The sequence below is a fragment of the Artemia franciscana genome, chromosome 7 (assembly GCF_032884065.1).
Source record: "Artemia franciscana chromosome 7, ASM3288406v1, whole genome shotgun sequence".
NCBI classification, from domain to species: Eukaryota; Metazoa; Arthropoda; class Branchiopoda; order Anostraca; family Artemiidae; genus Artemia; species Artemia franciscana.
In genome coordinates this window covers 25,819,986-25,842,564 of record NC_088869.1, presented here as the reverse complement: position 1 = coordinate 25,842,564, position 22,579 = coordinate 25,819,986, and the positions used below count along the sequence as shown (strand labels likewise).

Sequence of the window (22,579 nt, the reverse complement as noted above, 5' to 3'; positions counted from 1 at the left end):
ATTATCTACTGGGTAGCAGTTCAAATTCAACAACAGCATTTATAATAATATGAAAAATTCAGACTAATGCATATATAAACAGTGTCATCACTGATATCCAAATATTATGTTTATAATGAAATTATAGAAAAGATTAGCAATTGCTGCGGTAATTTAGGCTAAACGTTATTTATGCTAACTATTTAGCTATTGGTGGGTTGAAATACCTGAAATTCAAAACGCTGAATGCAGAAGTGGCTTAATCATTGAGTAAATATTGAAATTATCTACTGGGTAGCAATTCAAAATCAACGATAGCATTTAACATAATATGACAAATTTAAACTAATGCATATATAAACAGCGTCATCATACCCATGGCTTTTATCCGGGGACCAGAGGGGCCGACTAACGACCAAACAGTCATTTAAATTTATTTTTCATAACATAAGTGCTGGTTTTTACGCAACTTTCCCTGTTTCAAAGGGGAATAGTTCAAACCCAGAACTTTTTCCCTCCAGGTCTGAGATTGTAAATAAGATTAGGAATTGCTGCGGTAATGTAGGCTAAACTTTATTTTTGCTAACTATTTAGCTATTGGTAGGTTGCAATAACTGAAATTCAAAATAAAAGTGAAAGTGTAAGTAAAATTCATATGTTAATTAATAATTAGTTACATATTTTTTAGATATACTTGGACAAAATAAAAAGTATTAGAAGGGAAGGAAACCATCTTGCAATGAGAGTCTTCATTCCCTGCATTACGAAAAGTCGATATGGGTGGTAATTCAACCGTTTATTGTCTCTCGGTTTTTCTAAGACCGTGTCCTTTAATCCATCACCTTTGTCTGACAGCCAAGGAATTTCTAAGGGAGGGCATCAATTAATGTCTGTTCTAATACTACTCATTACCTATACATAATGGATATTGTATACGTTTTCTACAATAATTGAATATTAGAAAAGGATTTTGTTTAGATTTTTAAGACGCAAAGTTTTAAAAATGTAGGGTTAATTAAGTTTTATAATTGATCAATATAACAGAACTAAACTGTCAATAATATTAGTTTTTCAACGTTCTAAGTTTTAATGTCGGTCTTTACTAAAAAAAAAATATCCTCTGTTTAATATTTGATTTGTAAATTTTTTCAGAAAAGCTTCCTTTATTTGTGAAAACCAGCTTGTTATTTTATCTTTTCTGTAATAATTGAATATTAGAAAAATAATTTGTTTTGTTTTTTTAAAGCTTAAAGCTTTAAAAATGTAAGTTTAATTAAGTTTTATAATTAATCCATTTCAGAAGAAACAAACTTTCAGTAGTATTAGCTTTTACACATTATGTTTTAATGTCGCTCTTTACTAAAATATAACCTCTTTTTAGCATTTGAGTTCTGAATCTTTCCAGAAGAGCTACCCTAATTTTTAAGGACAAACACGTTACTTTACATTTTCTACCATAGGTTATGGCCAAATAATTGTTTCGCTTTGTTTTAAGCGACTTTTCAATTTAGCATTAACAATTTTCATTGTTAGGGTCATTTAAGTGTTGGAAATAATTAATTACAACAGAAAAACAAAATTGCAGAAATAATAATTTCTGCTCATCTAACATTTTCATTTAGCTCTTTGTTTGTAATTGAAAGATAGTCTCTTTTAAAGGGCTTATTTCTGTCCATGAATATTTTTAGAGAGGACAGCCCTACTTGCAGAGACCAACGTGTAACGCTAAAGCCTCCCTTTTGCTTCACTGGAAACAGCTTAATCTCTACAGCTATTTTTTGTGTGGGTATGTTCGCAAAGTGCATTTTTTTTTTCAGAATGATCATTTTACAAAATTGCAAAATAATTTTTCTTATTCTTAAATTAGCAAAGTTTTAAAATGTATGTTTTATACTTATTTCTAGTAGCTTCTGAATTTAGGCTCAATTAAGGGTTAGGCTATATTCCGCTCTTTATAGAGAGCAAATTCAAACAACTGGTGGTAAGGAACTGTAAGTCAAGAGTGACTGGGCCCAATAGAAATCGACAATCTAAAAACGGAATTTTTATAATAGGTATATCAATATGATTGTATCTTTATACTGACTCCAGATGTATAAAATTTATTAAGTTTAGTGTCACCCATCAAAAGTTACGAGCCTAAAAAATTGTTTGATTTTTGAAAAACACGGGTAACTTTCCCAAAAAAGTCGTCATCTTGATGAAAATCCCGAATCAGTTTCAGCCTATCAAAGAACTTTACAGTAGATGTTTCAAGATCTTACCTACAAAAATGTTGAAATTTGCATTTTTATTTCGAACACATAATGAAAGACATCTGCTTAAGATTTTGTTAAAGTCGAAACTAGTACATATCATATTTTCCATAAGGTCATAGAAACTAATTTTCCATCAATGTTTCTTCTCTACTTCCGCAAGCCAGGGACTTCATAAAAAAGGCGTCGAATGAAAATTTCGTATTGTGATATTATTAGACTCAAAACTAGTAAAAATATTTCGTTTCTATTTCCTCCATAGTAGTTGCGTACTAGGCTCTTAGAAAGTGGTACAGAGAAAAGACAAACAACAAAGCCTAAGCAGTTTCTCGATAGCAGTTTTAAAATCTCGAGTAGAGTAATTCAAACGAGTCGGCAGTGCCTCTGAAAAATAACAACAATATCTTCCTTAATTCTTCTAAGTGCCCACGTTTCAAACCTGTGCTTAATAGCAAGATAACATGCTATGATTAAAAAAAAAAAAAAAAAAAAAAAAAAAAAAAAAAAAAAAAAAAAAAAAAAAAAAAAAATCGTGCTTCAAATATAATGCACTGATCCCCACAAAGGATCTATGGTCTGTGAAGAAGGGGAAATATTACAAAAACAATTCAAACCACAACTCGTAAATAATACATAGAGAGAGAGAGAGGGAGAGAAAAAAGAGTGAGAAAGAAAAATATTTCAACAGTTTACAAGAATTTATTTTGATCACTCAGCAAAAACTAGACAGGCATCCAATGGTTCAAAAGTCCTTTGAAGGTACCGAACGAGTAACATTCACGAGCCGAATCAGGAATGGTATTCCATATAATGTGACACGCAAGTAAGGGAATGAAAACAGGCCTCACTATTTGAGTATACAGAATTTGATTATTCTGAGAGCTAAGAAGCTGTTAATTCGACGAATCAGATCCAAAGGAAAAAGTAAATCTAAGGGAAATTGGATGATCTCTACAGGGCTGAAGGGGGATGAAGGATGCACAGGGAAGAATATAAAGCTTTTCAACATTCAGTCGGCTTAGTTGCTGATTGATTTGTTTCTTCGATTAGACTTACGGCTTTATTATAAATGTTTCGTCATTTCATATTATTGCAAAATTTCCTATTGATAAAACCAAGCGCAAAAACTTGGATGTTCTACGTTTTATGTCTTCTCTATATTCACCTTTCTCGTGCCCCCTCCATCTCTTTAAGGTAGTTTCTTGGCCCCCCATTTATACTGGCTCTATGTAATCCAATTATCTCATTTGTCTTATGAAAATTAAATCCAAAGAGCTCATTTATTTCGAAATAAAAGTAGCTGCCTAAAAAAAAGTAGCTAAAAAGAAAAACACTTACTGGAACAGTCTTTTCGATTAGTCTTTAGTTTTCCTTTTATTGGTTATATTTACTAACATCAAAGGACAATAGAGATGAAGAATGGCTTATCTGGAACTTTGTTTATCCCAAACAATCCCCTCATATACAAATCCACTCATTTATGGTCAAACAGGGTATAACCAGCCTTGTAATCTTATCCTTTATTCGTAAATGACACAATGAATTGGCTTTTACCCGCACCAACTCTGACACTAATAAAAGTAGATAAGCTGACATACTACAGCTGCTTACGTACTTTAATAATCATTCTTTCAACAGCTACTGAAAATCATCGTTTTTTTTCTCCAGCCACTTGGTATCATCGGGTGAGCAAGATAGTAAGACTGATTTTACGGGTAGGCAAAATAGGCCTAGTTTTATTACATCAATTACTCTTCTGAACAAGACCTCTCTAGAGAGGGTTTACTTACCCTTTTAGCCTCAGTAAAACAAACTCTTTACGAAGTCAGTATTAAAATTACTATTTTCCGCACCATATTGCCCATTCTTCTTGACCAATCATAATCATTTTAAAAAAGGCTAATGGACAAGTTACTTGCATAATGTGCCCCTAGCCAACCATCCCATTGGCTGCACTGTTGAAAAAGTAATAATTATGGCATCTGAAATAGGTGTTTGTCATGCCATATTACACCTTTCAATGGCTTTGTCATTCTGAGCTTAAAAAGTCTAACTCTAATTGGCTTCTAGTGTTGGTGAAAAATAGAAATCAGGATTCAATCAACCCAGAAAAAAGGGAGTTACTGGACTTGGAATGTTCTTGTTCATCCCAAGCCAAAAGATTAAAAGATTCTTGGATTTCTAAATTAGCCATAGGTATTTTGTATCCGTGGTCAGCTTGAAGATTATATGTGTAATCTCCCAGGAGCCACCCGTGTCTAAAGGATGACATGCTGTACTTACAATCCCACGTTTCAAGGACCGGGGTTCTAGTCCTTTAATTTGAGAGGGATCAGTGAAGGGATTGCAAGCTCAGCCACCATGACTTTGGGGAGCTTATAGTTGAATTATTCCTATTTAACATCTGAATTTCAGATGCCTGATCCTGCTGTGAGCAAAATTAAATAAGTATAAGTTACTGGGTCATGCAAACCTCAATGTAGGAAAAATTGAAACTAATTTTGGATGAAGCAATTCATGACACTCCAAAAGGAACTCAAAGTGAATTTCGTCTCTAATTGTGATAAGTTTTACAAGGCGATTTAGACATGGACAGGCAGCTCTTACGGAAGATAAGCCTTTTGGAAAAAATTTAGGCTGTTTACGTAGGTTCCTGATACTGAAAACTAGTCAAAAAATTGTTTTTCTTCTGATTGGTTTAAACTTACATGTCAACCGGACCAAGGAAGGTTCCCCTGTTCTTGCGAGTAAAGATGAAGTAGGCTACTAAAAAAAAAAAAAAAAAAAAAACAGTTTGCATTCACATATCACTGAAGAATTTTCAAAAAAACTTATCTCCGACTAGCTACAAACTTACAGAGCGTGCAAACAAGGACGCATAATCTGTCAATGGAATAGGCAGATATAATTTGTTTTATTGGTTCGTGAAAACAGGCTTGAGTTTTTTGCTCCCATTGGTTTGTAGCTTACTGAGCATATTGACTACGGAAAACGGACCAAACAGGTTGTTTTTTTCTTGTTTTTTTTTAAATATCCTCAAATTGGTTCAAATCGGCCAATCTACGTGCTAGTAGACCGTAGTAAGGGTATCCTTTATCCTTTGTAGTATAGTCCGATCCCATTTTGTAGGTGGAAGCTACAGAAGCATATGATCAGGATACTGACTGCAAGTGGAAGGAAGGGCAGTCACATTTTTTGCTTCTATCGTTTTTCTTTCTTTTTTTTTACCACTCAGAGAGCGAGCTTAAGAGGGCATAATTATTGCTATTCCTCTCTATCGTTAGTGCACATTCGACGACAGGGAGATGAGAGCAACAAATTTTGAAAGAAAAATTAACTCCGGACACAAGAAGTTTGATTTCTTTTTTGCAGATTGGCTTGAAGCATATTAGGAATATAAACAGTAAAAAAGGAACCATATAAAAGACAAAATTATGTTAAAATATTCGGCTGCATTGATTCCTGATGTCCATAATTTTTATTTTAAGACAAAAAGACAGGAATCTTCTAATAAATAACCCAGACATGAATTTAATCGAACATACGAACAAGAAAAGTTTCAATTCTTATAATCGGATTTGAGACACGTCTATATAGAGGATCGATGATATTGGCTGAAAATCCAAAATTGCCTAAATTTTAAATCGCAATGCAACATTTTAGCTGAAAAAAAAAGACAGAAAAAAAACTTTGAAAAGGGGAAAGAAAATACAAAAAAACTTTACAAATATTCGTACAAATAGCACAAAAAATGTGTTGTGTCAAATAAAAACCTCATAAACTAGTTTAGAAATATATTTTCTAAGAACTTTTTAAAGTGCGGGCAAATTGAAAATTGAACTAGAAGATAAAAAGTCATATAATAATTCATAGTTAAACAAACAGAAATTATTTTGGATGATTAAATGAAATCTAAAACCATCAGAAATCAAACAGTTCGTGGTAACGAAATGTAGTAAGGAGCGACCCGGCTCAATAGTAACCAAACTCTAAAGAATGGAATTTGGATAAAAATAGTTACATCAAAGAATTGCATTCTAATGCTGATTTTAAATATATAAGTTTAATCAAGTTTAGTCTTACCCATCAAATATTACGAGCCTGAGAAAATTTGCCTTATTTTACAAAATAGGGGGGAAACAACCCCTAAAAGTCACAGAATCTTAACAAAAATCCCACCATCAGATTCAGCGTATCCGAGAACCCGAATTTAGAAGTTTCAAAGTCCTATCTACAAAAATGTGGAATTTTGTATTTTTAGCATTATTAAAAAAAAACAATAGGAAAATAAATTTTACTTTCAACTAGAAGTAATGAGCAGCATTAAAACTTAAAACGAACATAAAATATTATGTATATAAGGGGGTTCGTCTCCTCCTCAATACCTTGCTCTTTACGCTAAAGCATTTTTAGTATTTTTAACTATTTATTCTACTGCCTTTGTGATTCAGGGGTCATTCTTAAGGATTTGGGACGAAATCCAAGCTTTAATGTAAAGAGAGAGGAATTAATGAGGGGGTGACCCCTTATATACGTAACAAAAATACACTAATACAGAGGTTTGTTCCGTAAGTTAATTCGTAAGGTACGTATGTTTATTACTAACAAAAACGTTCATAAAAATAATCTAGTTGCATTTTTAAGTAACTAAAAGCTAGAGGGCAACTAGGTCTCTTCCCCCACCCATTTTTTTATCAATATCGTCCGATCAAAACTATGAAAAAGCTATTTAGCCAAAAAAAATAATATGCAAATTTTGTTCTGATTATTCATGCGCGGTGAGCCAAAATCAAAACATGCATTAATGCAAAAACGTTCAGAAATTAAATAAAAAACAAGTTTTTTTTAACTGCAAGTAAGGAGAGACATTAAAATTCACAACGAACAGAAATTATACCGTATATGAAAGGAGTTTTCCCCTCCTCAACGCCTCGCTCTTACGCTAAAGTTTTTTTTATTGTTTTAAAAAGTAGAGCTGTGACAAAGAGTCAAGCTTTAGCTAAAAGAGCGGGGTGTTGAGGAGGGGATCATCCCTTTCATATACGGAATAATTTCTGTTCGTTTTAAGTTTTAATGTCGCTTCATACTTGCAGTTAAAATAAAACTCGTTTTTTTTATTTAATGAACAGAAAACTCAAACTTAAAACGAACATCAATTACTGCAGAAGAAAGCTGGACCATTTCCCCCTAAAATTGTCTAAAGACTAGAGTGTCAATTCCAAGATGATATTTAGCGTTTTATAGGCCTCAAAAACTTTAGAAAAAATAAAAATATTGCATTTTGAATTCGTGCGGACGATTTTTATGGACATCGCGTGTACGCATCATATGCGTAATGTTGAATGGCAATTTTTGCATGAACGCACACATTTTTGTGCACATGTATACGTAACTAGGTTTATTCGATCTGTAAGTAATCCGACCCTTTAACTGTAGACAGTCTCTCCGTCTCGTTTTGTTTCCAGATGTGAAGCTCTAATTACATGTTTTTCGAAGCAAATGGGTCCCTAATGCTGGAAATTTATTGTCTTTGGAAATTGGTTCAGAAAGGGTTTTGGAATTATTTCCAACGAAGCTTCAAATATTAGAATTTAACTTATAATTTAGAGAAACTATTTCAGACAAGGCGAGGGTTAGCATCCGGTTTCCACATTTGAATTATAAGGAACAAACTGGTATGGTAGGAAGTGTTCGTTTTTCTGCTAGTTTCGGTTTCATCCTTCTGTTGACTTGTATAGGATCAAACAGTTAGTGGTAACGAGCTGTCAGAAAGGAGCTATACGGCGGATAGTCATTGAAACTCAAAATATTGGGGTGGGGCTACTGTGCCACTATTATCATAGCCCTAGATTTGTCCTTCTTTCTTAATATTCTCAACTGAGATTCTAAATGAAGTCTCGTTACTGCTAGTAACTTTAGTAACAACCATCCAGCTTTCATTTCTGAACTAAGTAGAAGTAAGTAAGTATCGTATGGAAATTTACTTCTTTTTTTACAAAAGTACAAAATGTGAAAAAGGGGAACAATAGTAGAGGAATCACCTTTATTCACAAAATCCTATATAGCTAATTTTCGTGATTTTCAAAGTAATAGTTGTTTAAGGGGCTAATAGTTATTGAAACTCAAAATATCGGGCTTTAATGATGATTTGAAATATAGAAAAAATTCATCAAGTTTCAAGTTAACCATCAGTAGCTATTAGCCTGAGAAAATTTGCTGATTTTTGAAGCAGCGGGAAAACACCCTCAAAAGGGCATTTGATCTTGAAGAAAATTAAATTGCAAAATTCAGCATATCAGAGAACCTTGATGCAGTGATTTCATCTTTAAAATTAGGAATTTAATATTTTTTTTTGAAAAGTACTTTTACGAATGCGTGTTTGTTTTTGTTTTTTCACGAAGCTTATCATATCAACCCAATGGTCCTAGAAAATCAGACCAAGAATTATTCAAACAGAAATAAAAAGTTTAAATCCCCTTTTTAAGTATCCAAAAAGATTATTTGACGCGAAAGAAGCGTTGTATCCCATTTTGTGATACAAAACTAAAAGTTTACTCAAAGAGGGCTAAGTTGCTATTGGTTGAAAATTTTGAAATAATAGTCGATTTAAAGCTATCAAAACACTATAAAATTAGCTTCCCAGCTTCAGACGCTAAAATACCTTCTTGACAACCATCGTGCACATAGTCTGTTTTGATTTCGTTTGACGTTCCCCTCAACATTTTCTGAAGGTTTCACCTTAATACCCTGAGCCTTTTTGGAGATTCAGGATCAAATATGACTGTCTTTACCCGATAATGAAACTTATTTATGAAAAACGGGCAACTTGGATAACCTACAGCCCTTACCCCAGGGGCTGTGGAGGATTTTGTTATCCCCAAAGGCATAGCCATTGGAGCTTAGGCTATTTTGAACAAGACAGATGTTTCAAAAACTGGATAATATGTCTTTAAGGGAGGGTAGCTGAAACAGCATGGGAGGGGGATGGTCACCCTCCAACCAACATTCGATCCCCCTCAACAAGCCCTGAAAGTTTCAACTTACTGCCCTCAGCCATTTAGATATTGCAGATTACGATTGTAAACCTTTTACTACTCCTTTCTGGTGATGTCTTGGTTTATATTGATAATTAAATAAAAAAAACGAGTTTTTTTAAATGAAAGTAAGGAGCAGCATTAAAACTTAAAACGAACAGAAATTACTCCGTATATTAAAGCGACTGTTCCCTTCTCAACGCCCCGCTCTTTACGCTAAAGTTTGACTCTTTCTCACAACTCTACTTTATAAAACAATAAAAAAAATTAGTGTTAAGAGCGAGAGGTTGCGGAGGAAAAGCCCCTTGCACATACGGAGTAATTTCTGTTTGTTTTAAGTTTTAATGTTGCTCCTTACTTTCATTTAAAAAACTTATTTTTTTATTTAATTCCTGGACGTTTTGAATTAATGCATGTTCTGATCTTGGGTCTCCACACATAAATAATTAAAACGAAATTTGCATATTACTTTTTTTGCCTAAATGGCTTTCTCATAGTTTTAATCGAAAGATTTTGAGAAAAAAGGAGCGAGGGAGGAGGCTTAGTTGCCCTCCAATTTTTTGATTACATAAAAAGGCAACTAGAACCTTTAATTTTTTACAAAAATTTTCATTAGTAAAAAATATAAATATGCGTAACTTACTAATTAACTTAAGTAGCGATCTTATATATTCGTATGTTTTTATTGCGTACATGAAGGGGTTCACCCCTCGTCGATACCTCGCTCTTTACACTAAAGCTTAAATTTTGTCCCAATTCCTTAAGAATGACCTCTGAATCACAAAGGCCGTAGAATAGATAGTTGAAATTACTTAAAATACTTTAGCGTAAAGAGTGAGGTATTTCGAGGAGGTAAACCCCTCATATGCGTAATAATTTTTTTCGTTTTAAGTTTTGATGGTGCTCCTTACTTTCAGTAGAAAAAACTTTTCATATTTATTTTTTCATTGTTTTTTCAAATAATGCTAGAAAACCCTGCACCCCCTTCATTTAAATTCTTTTCCCCCATGAGAAGTTCCTGCATGGAAATATCCTGCCACGTACCCCTCCCCCTCAACTCTCCCCCCTAAACTAAAAAAATCCCCTTGAAAACGTCTGTACACTTCCCAGTAACCATTACTATATGTAGACACAGGTAATAGTTTGTAACTTGCAGCCCCTCCCACGGGGACTGCGGGGGAGTAAGTCGTCCCCAAAGACATAGTTATTAGGTTATTCGACTGTGGTGAATGAAATGACTATCTCAGAATTATGATCCGGTGATTTTTGGGGAAAAAATGAGCGTGGGAGGGGGCCTAGGTGCCCTCCAGCTTTTTGGACACTTAAAAAGGGCACTAGTAATTTCCATTGGAATGAACCCTCTCACGAAATTCTAGGATCAGTGAGTTGATACGATCACTCCTGGAAAAAAAAAACCACCCATCCGTGATCTGTCTTCTGGCAAAAAATGCAAAATTCCCCATTTTTGTAGATAAGAGCTTGAAACTTCTACAATGAGATTTTCTGATACGCTGAATGTGATTGTGATTTTCGTTAAGATTGTATGACTTTTAGGGGGTGTTTCTCCCTATTTTCTAAAATGAGGCAAATTTTCTCAGGCTCGTAACTTTTGATGGGTAAGCCTAATCTTGATGAAAACATATTTGTTTAAAATTAGCATTAAAATGCGATTTTTTGATGTAATTAAGGATATCAAAATTCCATTTTTTATAGTTTCGGTTATTATTGAGCCGGGTCGTTCCTTACTACAGTTCGTTACCACGAACTGTTTGATCATCTAATATTGGTATGCGTGTACTGGTAAGCGTGTAGCCGAATTGCTCAGAGGTAAGGGTTCCCGTGGGAGGAGATAGAAGAAGAGTGTCTTTACTATAAACTTTTCATTTATTCCATAAAGTTTATGTACTTGTTTTGAAAACAAAAACAAGAGAAGAACTTTCGAGAAATACTGCACGAGAGTACCTAAAGCACTTCAGAAATCCTATATAAATGGTTTCCAAGGTTCTTAGAAACACATTCTACTATATTTGAATCGTCGAGTTCCACTTTCTGGTATTATAAACCTAGTTTTTCTGATACCCTTTTCAAAGGACGAAGCATTAAAAACCCCACAAGCCCGTGCCCCCCTTAGGCCTTTAGAGTCCGATAAAGATAACAAGATAAAACTGACCCACATTGCATTGAAGTTAGATGGCATGTGTCGCGCTCTAAGACTTACATTCCAAAGTTTACAGATTTACCCCAATTTTTTTATTTTTTATTATTTTATCGAGAATACTCTTCCAAATACAGTAAAATTTTCTATTTAAGGGCTCTTTATACCAACACAAAATCAGTTACGAGTAGAAAATTAAGGAGGGGGGAATTATCCCCCTTAATTGTCATATTATCGGTCTTGCAGGATTGATCCGAATTGTTGGTTTCTTCAGATATTTTTTTTTAGTTCTTTTATGGTTTCAAATGGAAGCTTTTGTTTACTCATCTCTTAAAAATTCAAACTCATCATTCATAAAAATTTTAATAGAACAATCAAATTGAAATGTCACTACCTTAAGTCACGCTTGCAATTTTGTTGGCCAATGAATTCGAAGTCCTTACACTTAAGTAAGAAATACACTGTTCTCCATAACAAAATTTAACAGACATCGAAGAGAACAAAAAATTCATTACAGTAAAAATATTTCTATGAACAAAACCATGCTTATAAAAATAAAAATAAAATTACAATTTTTCAAATATTTCGATTATCAAAATCAAGGAATTTTCCTCACATATTTCCAACTTCAAATCTTTAATTTTTCTAAATTTGATTGAACAGACTTTTAATAAATCTTAAAGTCAACCTTTTGCATTTTCCCTTAAAATAAAATAAAACAATGTATATATCAATTGACTGCAAACTGAAGAAAATGTAAAGAATTTTTTTTAATAAATTCTATAAAAAAAAAATTTGAAAAATTTTTATTAGAAGATTTCGAGGAAAAAAGGAGCACGGAAGGGGGGATAGTTGTCCTCTAACCTTTTTACTCATTTGGGAATGAGCCCTTTCCAATATTCTAGGACTATAAGGTCTATACGATCACCCCTGGAAAAAAAATAATAAACACGTATCCGTGATCTTTCTCCTGGCCAAAAATACAAAATTCCACATTTTTTCAGATAGGACCTTAACAGCCTTACTGCAGAGTTTTCCGATACGCTGAGTCTGATGGTGTAACTTTCATTAATATGCTTTGATTTCCCCGTTTTCGAAAATGAGACAAATTTTCGCAAGCTCGTAACCTTTGTTAGGTAACATTAAACTTAATGTATTTTATATATTTGAGATCTGCATAATCAACCAATCATTTTGATATATTTAAAGTTATCAAAATTAAGTTTTTAGAATATTGGTTACTATTGAGCAGCGTCGCTCCTTACTTACCCATCGTCCACTACCACAAATTGTTTGAAAAGCGTCATGGCGGATCTGTAATAGTTTATATGCACGAAATATACAGCTATGGATAATAACACACATATATATAGTGAAAATATTTATAAATGAGTGGGTTTGTTTTAAATTCGTTGACTGTTTTCCTTACAAGTAATTGATTTCTTTAACATAGTCACAAGTAATATTAGGAGCTGCCGCAGCAGTCGTAAGCAGCTGCACTTGCAGTCACAGTAGCATTTGTAGTAGTAGTGCTCCTGAATGTCAAAGATAACCTGGATGCACACAGTGTCTTTTGTTTTGCCTCAACATGTCCTTCAACATTCCCCAAAATCTCATCTAAATACTCTTAGCCTTTTCGGGCACACCCAGGATTCAACATTCCACCTCTTTCCCAAAGATATGTCTTGCATGCAAAAAAGGCCAAATTGCATAATTTAAATTCCTTGCCCTGGTGTCTAGGGAGGGGGGAGGGCAAGCCGTTCCCGGGGGAGGATGCCCTGACTTTTGAACAAAATAGCCCTGAGGTATTTCTATCGCTGCTGGGGGTAGGGTAAAAAGGGTTAGGTTGAGGTGGGAGGGGGTTGCCCTCCGATAATTCTTTAACACCCACCATGTCATAAGAGTTTAAACTAAACACCCTTAGCAGTTACTTCGATATTGCTAATACACCCTTTTGATAACTATCATGAACATATTGTGTTTTGATTCGCCAGGGGAGGAGGTTTAGAGCAGCTCACAGTTTATATAAATAATTAATCCTAGTATTGTTTTGAAATCAAGGACACGTAACGTGTCCACCTTTATTCTAGAATGTATGTAATGGGGAGTAAGTGGGGGAGTAAGTCGTCCCCAAAGACATAGTTATAAGGTTTTTCGACTACGCTGAATAAAATGACTATCTCAGAATTTTGATCCGTTGACTTTGGTAAAATAATTAGCGTGGGAGGGGCCCTCCATTTTTTTTGGTCACTTAAAAAGGGCACTAGAACTTTTCATTTCCGTTAGAATGAGCCCTCTTGCAACGTTCTAGGACAACTGGGTCGATACGATCACCCCTGGGTAAAAAAACAAAAACAAAAAAAAACAAATAAACTCGCATCCGTGATCTGCCTTCTGTCAAAAAATACAAAATTCCACATTTTTGTAGATAGGAGCTTGAAACTTCTATAGTAGGGTTCTCTGATACGCTGAATCTGATGGTGTGATTTTCGTTAAGATTCTAAGATTCTAGGGGGCATTTCCTCCTATTTTCTAAAATAACGCAAATTTTCTCAGGCTCGTAACTTTTGATGGGTAAGACTAAATGATGAAAGACTTGATGAAACTTATATATTTAAAATCAGTATTAAGATGCGATTCTTTTGATGTAGGTATTGGTATCAAAATTCCATTTTTTAGAGTTTTGGTTACTATTGAGCCGGGTCACTCCTTACTACAGTTCGTTACCACGAACTGTTTGATATCGGTCAGCTTTTTGTGCCTTCTATTATATACCTTCCCTGTAGTCGTGGGGGTTCCCGGTCTGCATATCCGCCCATGACTGTACCTTCTTAATTTCAACTTGCTGTTTGTTCAATTCTTGCAATGACCTAATCCTCTGTTGTCCCCTCCCGAATCTTGACCCGATACTAATTATGGCGATGATCTAGTCTTCAAATATCTAACCCGATTGCGGTTTCTAAAAGGAAATCGTCTCGTCAAACTCAAGGGGGGGCTAATTAACCCGAAAATTGGAACTGTCTCCATGTCACCATATGGGCAAGAACAAAAAAGAAGGTGAGATAGATACATTTATGAAGAAAATTAATAACTGCGGAGACCCGTGGATACAGGTGAATCCAATAATTTAGGACGGAGAAGGAGCTATCCCTTAAATACATCTAGGGAGACATAGAGACCCGGAGCATCTACGTTATATCTTTTATTTTTTTATATTTTATTCAATTTTTCAAACCAAAAATTGAACTCTCGGTGTGTCACCACATGAGAAAAAATAAGGCTAAAATAGATAAATTCCATATATTGTAGGATTGTTCACTGCAGATACACTTAGATATGAGGGAATCCAAAAATGTTGGTTGGGAAAGGGTCTAAAATCAAGACAATCCCGGTTAAAACGATATGTAGCCCTGGGGCATCATTTATAGTTTTTTTTTAAATATTAGTGCAGACAATTAAGTTATGGTTCAAAGTACTTAATTCCCCACTTTTATGTATTTAATAAGGAAATATTATTTATTTATGTCTTCAGTGTCTTTGATAATTCACATCTTGTTAACAGACATACCGGTTGCAAAATATGTCGCCATTTTGCCCAGTTTAACCATTAGGTTGTATGCATGTCTTGAATCTTTCAAACAGTTTTAGTAACGAACTGTAAGTAAGGACTGACTCGGCTCAATAGTAACAGAAACTCTAAAAAACGGAATTTTTATATCAATAGATGCATCAAAAGCATTGACTCGCTATGCTGATTTCAAATATATAAGATTCATCGAGTTTAGTGTTGCTCATAAAAAGTTCAGAGCCTAGGAAATGTGCCTAATTTTCAAAAAAGGGGGAAACACCTCCTATAAATCAAGGAATCTTAGCTAAAATCACACCATCAGAATCAGCGTATCAGAGAACCCTACTGTAGAATGTTCAAGCTCCTATATACAAAAATGTAGAATTCTGAGATTTTTTTTGCCAGAGAAAGATCATGGATGCATATTCAATTGTTGTTGTTATTGTTTTTTCCAGGGATAATCGTATTGAACTGATAGTCCCAGAAGATTGGGAGAGGATGTATTCCAACAGAGATTAAAATTTCTAGTGCCCTTTTTAAGTGACCAAAAAGATTGAAGGGCAACTAACCCCCCCCCCCTTCCCGCCCATTTCCCCCTAAGTTGTTCTATCAAAATTTTGAGACTGCCATCTTGTTCAGAATAGTTGAAAGATCCAAAAACTGTGCCTTTAGGGGTAACATGACCCCCACATCTCTCGGGAATGAGCTGTAAGTTATAAAATTTGCCCAGAGGGGTTCCTGGAGTGACCAGAAATTGACTGGAAATTAAAGTCTTTTTCCAATAAAAGTTTGACAAGGATAATTTTTCACGCTGAGTCGTCCGCAGGAAATTTGGAGGGGGGCAAAGATTAAATTGTCAGCGACGATGGAATTGGCCAGAGTGAATTTTACAGAGAGGGAGGGGGAGGGTTTGTGGGAGGAACTTTCCACGGAAGATTTTCATATGAGGGGAGGAGATTTTTCTAAGAGTGAGCCAAATTAATGGGCATTATTTGGAAAACGATCAGACATTATATAAAAAACAAGTTTTTTGAGTGAAAGTAAGGAGTAGCATTAAAACTCAAAGCAGAGAGAAACTATTCTGTATACGAAGGGGCTGCCACCCTCCTCAATGTCTTGCTCCTTACGCTAAATTTTAACTGCTTATCTCAATTTCTTAAGAACGACCCCTGGAGCACTAGAGCTGTTTAATTATAATAGGAAGCTTTGTTTAAAGTGCTATGAACTTTAGCGGGTAAAGCAAGGTATCGATGAGGGGAGTAACCCCTTCATATACTGAATAATATTTGTCTGTTTTGAATTTTTAATGTTGCTTCTTACTTTCAGTTGAATTTTTTATTTATTTATTCAATGCTCAAAAGAATCCACAAATTGGCCTAGGTGATTAGGGTAAACGCATCATTCAAGTCAGAAGTTTTCCATAGAAAAGCAAAGAGCTACATTTAACCTAAAATGAACAGAAATAAAGTTAAATAATTTTCCACGCGTAAAATTACCGACATTTACCATCAATAGATAAATGAAACCCAAAGCAAACAGAAATTATAATACATAACTAAGTTTTGTTCAAAAGTAGCAGAAACTAAGATGAGTGTGCTGATGCCCCCTCCCTTTCTTCTTAAGATCAGTACATAATTTGAACTTCACTGAATACATTGCTTATTTTGAGCTGAATTTTTCTATTAATTACTAAAGTAGGAAAACAGCATTTTTAAAATAAAATTTGTTCTAAATATTTTCACTTTTTTGACTTTCACAAATAAAAATATATACAAAATTTAAGGAATAAATACAAGTATATGTTAGTTAAACTGACCATCCATGGTTTTTTTTTCAGTAAAGTGCAAATTATATTCTGGTTTAGAGAAGCCATGGGGGTTATTAGCCCTATTCGAGTTAATTTTTGCTCGTTTTGAGTTTGACTCAGCTATTTATTGTAATTTTTGTTCGTTTTGAGTTTCATTTATTTATTGATAGTGATTTTTGGTAGTTATTACGCTTGGAAGAATATCTGAATATTTTTGCTCATTTTTTGCTCAATGGAGCTCTTTAATTTCCTGTGAAAAACTTGTTTTGTTGAAATTTTTTTATTTCAGTTAAAAGCTAAAATAGGGTAGTAAATATAAATTTAAATTCACATCCGTGAACTCTCACTTAAAATAAACCTTTTGAAGTTTATATCACCATTTGATGTTGATTTTTATTCTCTTTTTAACTACAAATTAACAAAAAACAAGCAGAAATAATCAACAATTTTGAACTGAGCCTTTTAACACCTCTCTTCGGTGTTACAGTGTTGCAAAGGTCCCCTTCTGTGCCTCCCAATTTCTTACCCCCATCTAGATTTTAAACATAAAAATTTTTCTTGGAGTATATTCATTGAAAGTGGCCCTTTTTGGTATTTTCATTGGATAGAATTGAAAAACAACAAATTTGCTTCCTCTAGAAATTGAAAATACATTTTGTACCCCTAAAATTTTCGTGAGTTGACACAACTCTCCTAGCTTAAAACCTAAGTAGCCTACAAGGGTGAATCTAGAGCAAAACCTTGGGGGTGGATGTGGCAAAGGTGCCAATAATTGACCAAACTGGTAAATTTATCGAAAAAAAGGAAAAGAGGGCACCAGAAAAATCTTGGGAGACCCTGCCCCCTCCCCCTATTTGTCCGATTATTGGAATCTTTGTCACATTTTTCTCCCCCAAGATATTTCTCATTAGTGCCCTTGTCACATTGCCCCTCCCCCCAAGATTTTGCTCATTGGCGCCATTGTCACATTGGATCCTCCCAAGATCTGCTCTAGATCTGCGCAGATTGGCAGATCCGGGGGGAGGAGTCCTATCCTCCCAAGATTATTTCTGGTGCCCTCTTTCCCTACTTTTTTCATTCTTTTTTTAGAATAAAATTTTCAATTCGGTCAATTATTTGCATCTTAGTCACATCGGGCCCCCCCCTTAAGATTTTGCTCCACCCTTGTCAAATTGGATCCCCCAAGACTTTACTGTAGATCCGTCCCTGAGTCTAGATCTTTAGTCGGGAGACGAAATACGAAAAATACTAAGAGGACTTGGAGGGAGACTATACGAGAGGAAGCGATTCAAACCTCATACATAAGGATATCTACACAGGGATTGTAATAGCACCATTCCCATGCTTATCAGCTTTTCTTCTCAAGTAATGGCACCCAAAATGAACTCTTTGGATGCAATGTGGCGTTTTGTGATGGTGTTATTAAGTCGAACCTATAAGATGTACATATGCATAAAAATTGGATTTTAAACGAAGGGGGGAGGGCTCTAATTCTTCCAAACCTGGGTTTTGACCATGTAGTTTCCAGTGGTGTTTCCATTTCATTTCAATCCAACGCCTTCGTCGGGAGTTTAAGGCTTTTTTTTTCGAAATTTCTATAGATTTAAGCTATCGGTTACAATAGACAGTAGTTCACTATTTACTAGGTTGCAGCTACTGCTGCAACTATGATTAAGGGGACTAACAGGAGAAGAAAACAGGAGGGGGATTTATTGGTACCAGCAGTTCTTAGAACCTTTTCTACTAACCATCAAAAATTCCAAATGAGAAAATATGACCTAATCAATTAGTATGGTTCCTGATTTTGAGAAATCAGAAACCATACTTGAGATAAGGAACATGGAAGACCATTTCCAGTGGTGTTCATTTCATTTCAATCTAACGCCTTCGTTGGGAGTTTAAGGCTTTTTTTTAGAAATTTCTATAGATTTAAGCTATCGGTTACAATAGAACAGTAGTTCACTATTTACTAGGTTGCAGCTACTGCTGCAACTATGATTAAGGGGACTAACAGGAGAAGAAAACAGGAGGGGGATTCATTGGTACCAGCAGTTCTTAGAACCTTTTCTACTAACCATCAAAAATTCCAAATGAGAAAATATGACCTAATCAATTAGTATGGTTCCTGATTTTGAGAAATCAGAAACCATACTTGAGATAAGGAACCTGGAAGACCATTTCCAGTGGTGTTCATTTCATTTCAATCTAACGCCTTCGTCAGGAGTTTAAGGCTTTTTTTTAGAAATTTCTATAGATTTAAGCTATCGGTTACAATAGAACAGTAGTTCACTATTTACTAGGTTGCAGCTACTGCTGCAACTACGATTAAGGGGACTAACAGGAGAAGACAAAAGGAGGGGGATTTATTGGTACCAGCAGTTCTTAGAACCTTTTCTACTTACCATCCTTTTTACTCCCGAAATGGCACAAAAAGTGTCATTTCGTGTGCCACACTGAACTTTGTGATAGCGTTATAAAGTAAGTTTTATAAAAAGTACGAATTCATAAAAAGTATCTTTCATATGATACCATAAACAGCTTTCTAATGTGCCAGTACCACGCTAGCAGTGGAGAAAAAGCAAAGAAAAAGTGACACGTCAGTGCTGTATCGAGTTGTTGTTCTCCTGTATCGAGTTGTCGACCTTGGCGATTGTAATAGTGCAATTTTTAATTTAATATTATCCCTCCCATTCTGAAATATCACTTATTTAGTATATCAATTCAATTTGTTAATGACTGCAATTTACTATAGTTTTCTAAGAATAGGCTCTAAAAGGAATTTAAAGGACAGTCTCTTGTGAGTTTCACTTAGATAGGCTTAAACTGCCAGCTCACAACTATCGAGGAAAAGGAGGTCACGTGATTCCAGTTAAAAAAATCTTACATTTATCAATAAGATTTATTCACAACTATATTCATAGCTTATTCAAAATAATCTCCAAATATCCCCCCTATATTACCTCTATTTGATGGTACGGTGTCTTGAAAACACTTCAATAGCAATTCAGCTCTTTACTGGGCCGTTCTTCTCACTTCTTCGTTTCTTCTCAATTCGCTCAGTATTAGAATGGAATTTAAAGAAACTATCTGCGAAACATCACAGAAAATGTAGTAGTGGGTTTTGACAGAGACCGGTCACTCAACCGATTCAATTTTATCTTAGTTTTCCTGTAAGAGATTCACAGGTCGCTGTATTATCTCGCAGAAAAGAGATTCGATGTATATAAATGATTCTCTGAATTACAATATGAATAACGTAAAAGCCTATTAATGATAAAAAGAAAAAAAGAATATTACCTGTACTCTGGCTTCTGATAAGCTAACTTTTTTGGCTAGATCTTCTCTGACGAAAGCGTCTGGGTAGTGAGTTTTTTCAAAGATTCTTTCCAAAGCGGAAAGTTGAGCGGTCGTAAAAGTAGTTCGATTTCGTCTTGGCTTTTTCCTTTCCTTGTCTGCATTACATTCATCTGGGTAAATACAAAATAGTGAATTAAGTTAAAGAAAATTTCAGGGCTAGGGTGTAAAAAAAGAGGAAAAGAGGAGATGAGAGAATGAGACAGATCTGTGAAAGGAGGATGATACAGAGCATATATATATATATCTATATATATAAAAATAAGTTGTCTGTGTGTGTGTGTGTGTGTGTCGAGTGATGTCATGTTTGTGTGTCGACTGACGTCATGTTTGTTGATTGACGAAATTACACACCGGGACATCGGGACACAAATGACGACTGGGACACCGGGACATAGGGAATATAAATGACGACCGGGACACTCAAGGAGAAAGCGACCGGGACACAAGGATTGTTCGATTAGCAATCACCATCAACAAAGCACCGGGACACAAATGAAGACCGGGACACAGGGAATATAAATGACGACCAGGACACTCAAAGAGAAATTACAGACCGGGACATCGGGACACAAATGACGACCGGGACAAAATGACAACCGGGACACCGGGACACAGGGAATATAAATGATGACCGCGACACTCAAAGAGAAATTACAGACTAGGACACCGGGACACAAATGACGACTGGGACACAGGGAAACAACTACAACGGGGATGCCGGGGGGGCACAGGGGGATATATAAATGACGACGGGGACACAGGGAATGTTCGATTAGCAATCACCATCAACAAGGCTCAAGGGCAATTATTAGAATAATGAGGAATAGATCTGAATACAGATTGTTTTTCCCATGGACAATTATATGTTGCATGTTCAAGAGTCGGTAAACCTGACAATCTATTTATTTGCATAGACCATGGGACAGCCAAGAATGTTGTATATTCGCAATATTTTTAACTACGTAAAACTTGCGAATGTACAACATTCTTGGCTGTCCCATTGTCTGTGCATATAAATAGATTGTCAGGTTTACTGACTCTTGAACATGCAATTGTCCATGGGAAAAACAATCTGTATTCAGATCTATACCTCATTATTCTAATGATTGCCCTTAACTGGTACCTTGGGATATTCTCGCATAAAAAAAAACAATCTAGATAGGTCAAAAATTCAGAGCCTTAATTTTGTTTTTTTTTGCAAATGACATCATGTACTATGTTAGTATATCATATAAGCATTGCTTATGACAGCATGTATGACATCATATAAGTATATATGATACCATGTATAGCATAAATAAGATTATTGAGTTTCCGTCACATCAATTATTTACATAATATAATATCTGTTGGAAGGCACAAAAATTAAAATCTGTAGTTGCAGTTACTATAAATGATGATTCTTTGGAGCCACCACCCGAACTATCAAACGTGATAAGATATGAAAATCGACAACCTGGACGATCGATTGCGACAACACCAATACGGTTAGATAAAGGAAAGGCCATTGCTAAATTGTCTGAAGTAATCAAAATCCGATCCTTATCGAGTTGGATTGGCACTTGAGCTGTAAACTTAAAACTGTCTTTGGGGCGAAGAATAGATAAGGTGTGTAAGAAATGCGAGAGTGCCATAAATTGGTTGAATTACATAGATAATAGTTTCTTTGCAGCTTTGTTAGGATGAAACATGATATATTTGTCCAAATAGACGGCGGCATTCAAAAGAAGTTAAGCCACAGTATTTGCCAAGTCATGATTTGTTAAGTGTTATAAAATTTAGCTCACCAGATCGACTAGTTTTCTGTTGTCTCCTGTATTTCATTGAGTTTTCTAATACAAAATGTCCATTTATTTACAAGGTGCGTTATAGATATTCTTCTCTTACTTGAAGAAAGTGTTGGGCATTAAAGTTGCTGACATCAATATTTGATTTGCATTGTCTTGAAGGTATAAAAAACTGTCAAACAGTTCGTCCGAGCTGTTTCATCGTATTGATCACATTACATATGGATTTGACGCTCAGAGATATTGCTAGCGTTCATCTTTCATGTACAGAGGATATTTATATTTTTGAACTACGGACTAAAGAGCTAGGAAACTTAACTTAGTATTACAAGGTTTATATTGAGTGAGCAGAAAAACCAACATTTTTTTTATTTTATTTTATAGTTTCTCCAAAGAAATTTCCCAAAAGAAAGTAATTTATGAGAGGAGAGAATCCTTCAAGTAAGACTGGGTATACAAGCAGACTTGTATACAAACCAAGAGAAGTTAGGCTACAACCTTATAAATATTTTTCGTTTCACTAAAACATTAATTTATTACCTTTATAGCTTATGAAACCAAGAAAAGAAAGAATACAATAAATGAAAAAACAAATCAAATAGGTGAGAAAAAACGAGGATTTTGTCAGCCAGTAGCA

The 22,579-nt window shown here is 34.9% G+C and overlaps 1 protein-coding gene across 3 annotated transcripts in view; it reads right to left on the bottom strand.

The window, feature by feature from the left end:
• LOC136028616 (paired mesoderm homeobox protein 2-like) overlaps positions 1-22,579 on the bottom strand; it is a 66,909-nt gene that overhangs the window by 26,022 nt on the left and 18,308 nt on the right. For 2 of the 3 annotated variants that reach the window (XM_065706448.1, XM_065706447.1), the window contains exon 2: positions 20,096-20,265. In XM_065706448.1, the coding sequence (XP_065562520.1) occupies positions 20,096-20,265 (170 nt within the window). Of the gene's footprint in view, positions 1-20,095; positions 20,266-21,611; positions 21,717-22,579 lie in introns of those variants that run through there. The other variant, XM_065706449.1, reaches the window with a different exon arrangement.